This window comes from Neltuma alba, unplaced genomic scaffold, assembly GCF_004799145.2.
Source record: "Neltuma alba isolate B1F8T4 unplaced genomic scaffold, ASM479914v2 tig00010128_pilon, whole genome shotgun sequence".
Lineage (NCBI taxonomy): Eukaryota > Viridiplantae > Streptophyta > Magnoliopsida > Fabales > Fabaceae > Neltuma > Neltuma alba.
The window spans coordinates 423,428-433,921 of NW_021635079.1; the positions used below are offsets into that span (position 1 = coordinate 423,428).

At 31.7% G+C, this 10,494-nt stretch overlaps 1 protein-coding gene across 1 annotated transcript; it reads left to right on the plus strand.

The window, feature by feature from the left end:
* The first annotated feature begins 249 nt into the window (after nucleotides 1-249).
* LOC114754314 (transcription factor UNE10) lies at nucleotides 250-4,564 on the plus strand. The gene is made up of 6 exons (XM_028943093.1): nucleotides 250-586; nucleotides 676-1,369; nucleotides 1,532-1,633; nucleotides 1,753-1,818; nucleotides 2,943-3,290; nucleotides 4,028-4,564. Exons 1-6 carry the CDS (start codon nucleotides 480-482, stop codon nucleotides 4,109-4,111), a joined length of 1,401 nt encoding a protein of 466 aa, XP_028798926.1. The 5' UTR covers nucleotides 250-479; the 3' UTR covers nucleotides 4,112-4,564.
* Nucleotides 4,565-10,494: the final 5,930 nt, after the last annotated feature.

Here is a 10,494-nt window from a genome sequence, read left to right on the forward strand (position 1 = left end):
ACTTGGCCACTAATAATTGCCAAGTCTTACGTATAATATTTGATCGTCCCATCATATTGCGTCCTCATCCTCAACCCAACAATAAAGTCAATAATTGTTTCGTGATAGTGAAGCCCATATCAAGTGTTTGATATTCACGGGGAAAAAAAAAGAATAAAAAGGAAACATCCTCTTAATGTTCCTTCATGTGGACTAGATTTTTTCTCTCTTCTCCTTCATGAAATAGAATCCACAAGTCTCTCAAAAACCTCAAAATTAAAGCTAGCTATCTTCCATGCATCTCCTTTATCAAACACATTTATCTTCACATAAATTCCCTAATATCCCCTCTTCATTTTCCTCTCTCTCTCCCCCTCACTCTCTCACTTTCCACAGTTCTCTCTTTATTTATTTCTTCTTCAACAGTACTGAACTACACATCCATCCCAGAAATCTCATTCTCTGAAACAGATCGATCGATCGATCTTCTTCTTCCCAACATGAGCTTCTGCGTACCCACCTGGGATGTTGACAACAATATTCCCTCAGGCCCCAGAACTTCTCTTCCTTCTAACTCCAACTCCACCGTCCCCGATCTCATCCCCACGTACTGCATATATATATAGCGTTTCTCTGTGTGGGGTTTGTGTGTCTTTATACTTCCTAGCTGCTTATATTTTCTGGGATTATTTGCAGGTTTGACTATGAAGTTGCAGAGCTTACATGGCAGAACGGGCAGATATGGATGAATGGGATGGGTCTGCCACGACCTCCGGCAAAACCCATCATCTCTGGTGCGGCGGCGAGTACAAGGTCCGATCCGTTGACCACCCATTCGAAGTATCGAGCTAGTGGAACCTTAGAGTCCATAGTCAATCAAGCTACTTGCTTCTCCCAGAACACCAAATCAGTGCCACAAAGTGTTGACGGAGACTGCGGCGGTGACGGAGACAAGTTAGTGCCGTGGTTTGAACACCAACGCGGCGGCGGCAGCCGCGCTGCTGTATCAAACACAAAGACTATGGATGCTTTGGTGCCTTGCTCGAATCGTACGGAAGAGCAGAGTACGGCGGTTGTAGATGAATCCATGGGTGGAGGAGGGATTGGCACACGCAGCGGAGTGGGTTGCTCGGCACAGGTGGGATCTTGTGGCCGTGGAGGAGGTGCTGCGAGAGTTCCGGCGGTGGCGCGTGTGCCTGTAGCCCGCCAGTGGGATCAAAGTGTAAGTGAGAGAGATAGCCATCACGTGACTCCTGACACGTGCGATATGGAAATGGATGTGGGTTATACTTCTGCTTCAATGGGTTCGCTGGAAAACACCAGCTCCATCCGGCCGTACACGAAGAAGACCGCCGTTGACGACCATGATTCTGTTTGCCACAGTACACAGGCAAAGTTTTTCTTCGTTGAAAAAAAAATCATATCAGTTATTTTCATTATCGTTTGCCCATGTTTATGTAATTATATTTACTGATGGTTAGTTTTTTCAAAAAAATTTTAATATATAATTTCGTGTTCTCTAATCTTTGTTTAAATTTAACCTTCATTATAGAGAGAAGAAGATGAGGAGGACGACAGAAAAGAAAGAACGGTGAAATCTTCATCGTCCAACAAACGGCGTAGAGCTGCTGATGTGCACAACCAGTCTGAAAGAGTAAGATCTCGCTTAAATAATTCGAATTTAGTTTCAAATAGATTATTAATCATTATTATTTAAATGAAAAATTACACTTTTTTTGGTTCATTGATAATTTTCACATGATCCTGTTTCAGAAAAGGCGAGATAAGATAAACCAAAGGATGAAAACATTGCAGAAGCTGGTTCCAACTTCCAGCAAGGTAATACTCCGTTTTGTTAGTAATTTTCTTTCTTCATCAAGTTAACCAAACACCATAATTCTATAAACCATAAAATAAATTATGAGTTATCAAATTGATATTAATTACTAAAAATATAGACTAATACACGCACATAGCCCATATACCCACATAAATTCTTATTATCACAATCGACTAAAAAGAAATTATAAATGCTTTAGCAGGTAATTAATGCACACATATCATCAGATCCTACAAAACAGGTATTAATTTGGAGATACTATATGCAGAAATTATTTTTAAAAAAAAATTATTTTGATAACTACTTGACGGATAAATGTGGTCCAAAGTGTATATCCAATCAAATCACAATAATATATAAAAAGAAGGTATATTTTTATATATGTTTATATAAATCTCAGTCCATATGAATTTCCTGTTATCCTAATTATGACTTGTCACACTTTGACAGATGTTTCGGGGACAACCCTTTCTTGTGGTAGGCCCTTATTCCACACAGTACTCTCATTAGCCTCTCAACAAGTCATCCAAAACCAACCAAAAAAAAAAAACAGGAAGAATAATAATAATAATAAAATCTCATCAATTTACCAACCCATAATTCATAATATCAACAGTTAAGAAATTCGCAAATTAAAATCTTTTTTTAAAAAACATATTAGCAATTATGAAGGGGGCCAAAAAAGGAAATCCATATCCCCTAATTAAACAGATATTTGGGTTCCAATCTTAATTATAAATAGAAAGAAAACCGTACCAAAACGTTTTCTACAACGCTCAAATCTGACGGGGTTGTTCTCAAAAAAAGGGGGAAAAAATCCTTTCCAAAGACCATAGAAATAAGTTTTCGTGTTTCTTAGATCATGACCCTTTCACTCTCACGTTACAATTTATTTTTCTCAATCTTTCTGAAGTGTTTTTTTGTAGCTAGAAATAATACTACGTAGGTCCTTCAGCGTCAAAACTATGAGTTATATACTTGCAGGTTTTAATTACTACTACCTCCAATCTTAATTATAAGATCTCGCTTGTATACTATAAACGAGGTCTTATAATTAGGATCAGAGGTAGTATTATTATTTATTAACTTTACGATTATTTCTTCACTATGTGTTTAATTTCAGACTGATAAAGCTTCAATGCTGGATGAGGTAATAGATTATGTGAAGCAACTTCAAGCACAAGTTCAAATGGTGAACAGAATGAGTCTATCTTCCATGATGCTGCCAATGACCCTGCAACAGCAACAACTTCAACTCATGTCCATGATGGCTCCAATGGGCATGGGAATGGGCATGGACATGAACACTATGGCTCGCCCTAACATCCCCACCGTCCCTCCCATTCTCCACCCTTCCGCCGCCGCCGGCTTCATGCCGATGCCCTCCTGGGACGGTTCTGCTGGTGGCAATCGGCTTCAAGGAGCAGTGCCTGACTTCTTGTCCTCGTTCCTAGCATGCCAGACACAACAGGTAGGACTTATGGTATCCTATAATATTGTTTTATAATTGTTCACATTAAACAAGCAAACCCGCTGGGTTACTAAGTTTAACCAACATAGAAAATCTTTTTTATGTCGTTTGCTTGTCTTTTTTGGGTATAACTCAGAGTACACTCAAGTTACTTTGAATCTGAGATTAATCTTTATCGGATTGGGAGCGTTAAAATTAAATCCCTCCCAAAAAGTATGTTTTTCGGGATTCGAACTTGTGTTCTCCTCTTTATAGAGATGAGACCACTTACTACCATCTCAACCAATAGCTTGTCGGTTGTCATTTGCTTGTTTTACTAATGTAAATTTATGACAAACTATATACTACATATTCTCCACTAGCCAATGTGAAAAGTCCTTCCTAACCGATGTAGTAGTGCAATAATTGTATATTTTTCATGCTAGCATGACTTATTTTTCTAAGGAAAAGAGGGATAGAAGTCAGATTCTCTTGTTGAATGTCTTCTTGTAATGATTTGTCATGAGATTCAATGTGTTTTTAGCACTATGTTAGGTCTCAAATCTGACACTGCATGTAGCTAGCCGCAGATTATGAATAATCTGTGGCTTAATTTTTGGATCATGTGTATAAATGTCTTTATGACTCATCTCTACATAAGACACACACATACATAATTTCTGATATTATTTTTCAATACTTCATTAATTATCATATGATATCATTAATCAATAGATGATTATAATTGATTATTGCAGCCGATGACCACGGATGCATACAGTCGGATGGCTGCTATTTATCAGCAAATGCAGCAAGCTCCAGCATCAAGTTCCAAGAACTGATCTCTCTGTTTTTCTTCTGTGTGCTGTTAAACTGTGTTACAGCCATATATATACTGGCTACAATATAGTTTGCAGCTTTTTCTTTTTCTTGGGTGAAAAATTTGTATACCAATTTGGTATAAATTAGACATATTTTATGTGCACTTGAAATGCACTAAGTGTGAAGTGAACCACATTGTTCAAACTTATGAATATTGTGATTTGCTATAGATTTTATATGTTATATTGACATTAACTAAAGTAGTTTGGCTTTGAAAAAGATAAATGAAAAAGCTCCGAAGTAAGCACTGAACTCAGTTGCTTAGTGTTGGGGACTTTTTTGCCTGCCAAAACAGCTTGAAGTTGGTGGGTTTGAATTATTATCTGCATAATTGTATGTGTTTTTGTATTTACATTGAATGTATAGAACTCCACTATATTCAATTCATATTCCTCTTTGTTCCCCTCTCAAAATTTGGATGTTGAATGACACTTTTTATGCACAGAAGGCCTAATTCTTTAATTACAATTCGCGGCAAAAAGAGCACACTTTATCAGAATTTCTATGTAAGAATTACTGGGCACGTTGCCAAAAATTTTAAATAAATTCGTAGGTTTCGAGATTTTGTAATCAAATGAGTTACACTATAATAATTTTGACATGAGATTGTGAATAAAAACATGCAAATTTACGTGGCAAATAGGTAGTTATAAGCCAATAACAGTGATTAATAAATTAGATAATTTTAGAGTCGAGTTTTGATGAAAGAAAAAAATGACTGTGGCGTCCTATTTTTAAAAGCAAAAAAAATAATTATATACTATTGAATGATTATTTCAAAAATATGATCAACATTATATGTAAATCGTTTATGCATTGCTTTGAATGATTTCGTTTTTCTTCCAGTCAAATATAATTACCCAAATGAATATAATTCTTTATTTTGTTTTGTCGTCGTACATTCAGACCTGAAATGATCACTGAACGACAAGAAGCAAGTTCTTCTGCGTGGCTCACAGTTTTTAAAAGAATGGGGGGAGAGAGGGAGATAGAGAGAGAGTAGGCGGCGAACTCACACTAGGAAAGATAGAATAAGTTGAAGGGTTAGATAAATTTGAAATGGAGAAGGTATAAAAGTGATAAATACTACTCCTCCAATCCTTAATATAAGACCCGTTTAACTAATTTGATTAGATTAAGAAAATTAGGTAAGTTAGTTAATTATAAGAAAATGACACATTTTTTCTTAAAACACTATAATCATCTTTCTTAATACCTCATCTCCCTCTTTTACTTGATTATGATTGAGGGGTATCCGTGGAGATAATTTAGAGAAAACTGATAAATATAATAAATGGGTCTTATATTTAGGACTAAAACCAACTCAAAAATTGGATCCTATATTAGAGACCGGATGAGTAATAAACATAATACCTTAAGGTGTCAGACCAGGACATGATATCAAATCCTCTTATATATTTCCTTCCGAAGTCCCAAGAGAAATGAGACCTAAGAAGATTTTTCATGTCATTAACACTTTCCACAGTCCCAACGTTATATATATTGATATTATTTTTAATTATATGAATTATCTAAATTATTCAAAAGAACAAATCGTTCATTAAATTTATATTATGAAGTACCCTCTATTTGGGATCAGCTGCAACAGAATTTTAAAACTTGATTTATGATATGTATATACAATAATAATTATCAATTACAAAATAAAATATGCATCTTTGAGTATAAAATTTTACTATTCTAAACCTAATAATCTTTCGATCCTTAATATAAGACATATCTAACTAATTTGATTAAATTAAGAAAGTTAAGTAAGTTAATTAATTATAAGAAATATAATATGTTTTTCTAAAATACTATAATCATAGATCTTCCTTAATATCATTCCTCCCTTTTCTACTTGATTATAGTTGAGGAATATTAATAGGAGTAATTTAGAAAAAATTAATAAACATAAGAAATAGATCTTATATTTAGGATCAAGATCAATTCAATAATTAGGTCTTATATTAAAGATCGGAAGGGTATTTTTTTAATATGAATGGTACAATAATGTCATTGTGAATTGGCACGAGGTGATCATTTTGTATATACTTGTAACAAATATGTGCGTACGAGTTTATACTTCTTCTGATCTTAAATATAAAAGTTAATAGAGAGTTTTGGTTTGATTATAAATATAAGCTTCAATTTACTTTGTCTCGTAAATTTATAATTTTCCCCCAACACTGTCACTATTGATTATATATATATATATATATATATATATAAAAGGAGGTTTTTCATCAATGTAATAACATTTCAGTGCAAATGATAAAGAAATTTAGAGAAACTAACACATTTTTTTTTTATAAATAACTAACTTAACTAATTTTCTTAATCTCTATAAATTAGTTATCTAACACTTATATTTAAGGCATAGTATCATATTCATATGTAATAATTCTTGATGTAAAACAAGGGACGTAAAATAGAGAAGAGGGATAATAGAATATAAAATAGAGATAGGGAGACTAGAGAAGAGGGATAAAAACAACAAATAAAGAAGGGAAAAATCAAACTAATAATATTGGGAGAAAAGAATGGAGACTTTGTGAAAAGGGCAACCCAATTTTATTTAATTCATAAGGTTTACAAAACAAATGTGTTGAGGTGTTATTAAAGTTCTTAACCTAACCCTAAAAATTAAATACGAAATATTTTAGAAATTCTAAAATTAAGTGCCAATAATAATTGATGATAAAAAAAATAACAATCAAATCAAAATTAGAACAAACTATAACCAAATCGTCCAATTAATCGCCAAATATGCTTAACCATCCTCTAATCTTATAGAATGTCCAATTATTCATTTCTTCTTCTTTTTTCTCATCACTTCTATTTAAAAGTTGAGACGAATATCCAACATTTCTTGTTGCTTTTGTACGCAACTAGATGACCGACGACGGGATGGCCGTTACTTTTGAATAACCCACTTTCATATCATTTTATTTTTTCATATCCCCACAAGTGTCTTAAACGTGTTGCATTTCGACATTATTAATGTGTTTATGACCTATGAATAATATAATGTAGCTTCACACGGAATGTGAAATCTGAAATGAGTCCAATTTGGATTAGATGGTTGTTAAATCAGTTATTATTACTGGCAAATAATATTGGACCGAATCAATCACCAAGAGCGACAACATCCAACATAGTCAACTTCAATTGCATGGCAATCTTTGGTTAAATTAAGATTTCTTCTTTGTGAGAATCCTTGGATCTTCAATTCACCACACACGTTTTGTCAAAAATGGTTCCCCGCATTTATTGCCTTTCCCATTGCCAATCCAATGATATACTCTGTATGAAACTGTCACCACAAATAGGGACACAAAATTCATAATACTAACTCTGACCCTTAATATAAGAATTTGTTTGATTTTTATTTTAGTCCAAATATAAGACCTTAATCTACTTTATCTCTTATATTTATCTATTTTTTTCAAGGTAGTTCTTATAATAATGGTAGTTCTAGTTAATACATTTGATTAGTAATATGTTTTAGAAAGATAACATATATTTATTACAAATAACTAATTTAGTTAGTTTTCTTAATCTACTCAAATTAGTCAACTAGCTCTCATATTAGGGACTAAAGTGGTATTATCTAATAATTTTTATGTGGATGCTAACTTTTTTTTTTTTGGTTTCTCTATGAACAAAAACGAAATATCTCTCTTTAGAAGATATTATTTAAACATTTTACCAAATTCTCACTCTTATCCCTTTTTAAGATACTTTTTTTAGAAGGAACAAGTGATCCTTATTAATTATAAGTCACCAAGTGGGGTTAGTTATATTCTTTCAAGATTGTCCCTATTTAAAGTTTGAGCCAATTTTTCTTTTTTGCTTTCCAAGATGTAATCCGCGATTTCGAATGTGGGGCAATTTGAATTATTTTTTTCTTTCATTTTACCATGAATTAACCATCTCCTTAGTTCTTGTGAGGTAATTGGAGGTTACCTATAATAGAAATTGGAGGGAGTATATACCATCAAAATTTATCTTCTCCATACATGTATTCGGCCGATGTATCGACCTAGATTTAGTGTGGCCTTAAGAAAAATATTCATCATGAAAAGTTACAAACGAATTTGAAAACAGTGTATCTAAAACATCATGACTAGTGCGAAATTCATCGATTTTATTTAATATTTCTAAACAAGTCGTAAGTAATATTTTAGATTATAGGATTTCTATCATGTATATCGCAATCCTATTCAAATTTTTGTGTGTATTATACGTATTAATTATATAATTACCAACAGGGATTAGGTCTAGTAGAAGGGGCTAGTCCCTCACAATGTGGCGAATCAAGGTTCGAACCCCCGCTGGAGGATACCTATACTTTAGCGACAAAAATTATTGTTGATCATTTTAATAAATATCAATCATATTTTATAAAATTATATAACGTAACCTTTAAGATGTTACAAATGTACTTCTATATGATTTAAAGGTAATAATAAATTTAAGGTTAAAGTATACTTTAAATTTTTAGTTTTATGCGAGATTTCAGTTTAGTATCTTAATTTTAAAAAGTATATTTTTAGTTATTTAACCTTAAAATTATTAACAAAAAATGATGATATTGAGATTATGAATATTGATAAAATATTCTCAAATGCAAACATATTAAGTTTAATTCAAAACAATTATGATCGTTACAAAAAAAAAATATCATTTAAGACCACCAATTTTAAAATTAAAAAGACCAAAAATATATTTTTTAAAGTTAGGAAATCAAACTAAAATCTTATATAAAATTAAATTACTAAATATATAGTTTAGCCTAAATTTAAGATAGTAGTGATTCATTGAGAATGCTATGTATGATTAGTGATTTTATGTGATTCGATATATAACTTAAAGGTAATAATAAATGTACTTCTATATTGTGCTTGAGCTAAATGGAAGAGACTCTATTTCTTTTAAACAAGATAATCGCGCTTTACAATGTTTAAATATGAAATAATATTATGTATCAAATAATTATAAAAAATCATAACTTAATTGCATAATCATTAAGTTGGCAAAAATTGCATAATAATAAAAATTAATTGTTAACTTTTAATTATTGATAAACAAGTTATGACCTACTAAATATTATTATCAATATATAAAGTAGAACATTTATAACAAATATGGGATTTTGCTAGAGTCGGAAAAACAGATTGAACTCGTCGGGCCGAGCCCATTTACCTCTGAAAATTGTGAGGACCATGCTTGAAATTTTTCCCTTTAAATAAGAAATAGGCTTAAAAAGGTTGGCCCTATAGGACCGAGGGCCTAAACGAGCCAACCCTGCAGGCCGAGGGCCGGCCTTTTAGTCCCTTTTATAATTTTTTTGGTTTTTAATTTTTTTTTGTAATTCTAATTTATTAATTTTTTTACATTGTTAATGATATTTCAAATATTTAGTTATTATTATTATTTTGAAATTAAATTTCATAGAATGGTTTGACTTATTTGGTTTTAGGTAATAATTTGTCCAATTAAATTTTGAAAAATGAGTTAATTTGGACTTTAATAATGATTTGATTTATATTATATATGTTGATATGTTTAAAACATATATACTCCTCCGATCCTAAATATAAGGCCCATGTTGTAGTGTAATTTTATTTTATAGTGTAAATTACACCACAAAATGGGTCCTATATTTAGGACCGGAGGAGTATTTGATAAGAGAGTATTTTTATACTTATATGAACTTGTGATTTTATAATTTGAATTAGAAATTATGAGTTTCAACAATAATACTTCTCAAACTAAAGTAAAATAATACAAGACTGTAAAATTTAAAAGTGAAAATCGTATAAAGAAGAAAAATTTGATATTTTTGCTACAGAAGAATAGCATACTCATGAAGAAGAGCCATTTGATTACAGTGATGATGAACTTTCAAAAAATTAATAATAGTGTTTGTCTACTACATATTTACACTATTGATAGAACTTTTGAATCTTGTTGATGGATGTTCTAGATGTTTTTGGATGTTAATAGATATTTAGATATGATGATATTTTGTATTTGTGACTTAATTTTATTCATATTTTTGTCTTTTATTAATAATTTCATTAGTTTATTTTTAATTTTTGATTAAAAAAATATGAGAAATATGAAAAATAATTTTTTTCTTAAACAGGCTGAAAGATGACCCTAAGCCTGTCAGCTTAAGGGTCAACCTGGCAAATTGGGATATTTTTTAAATTTTAGCTCTATAGAACTGGCCTTTTTAAGCCCGTTGGTTTTGCATGGCCGACCCATATTCCCACATCTAGATTTTACAATGACGTTAAGTTAAGATGAGACAATTACACAAATAAGAAAAGAA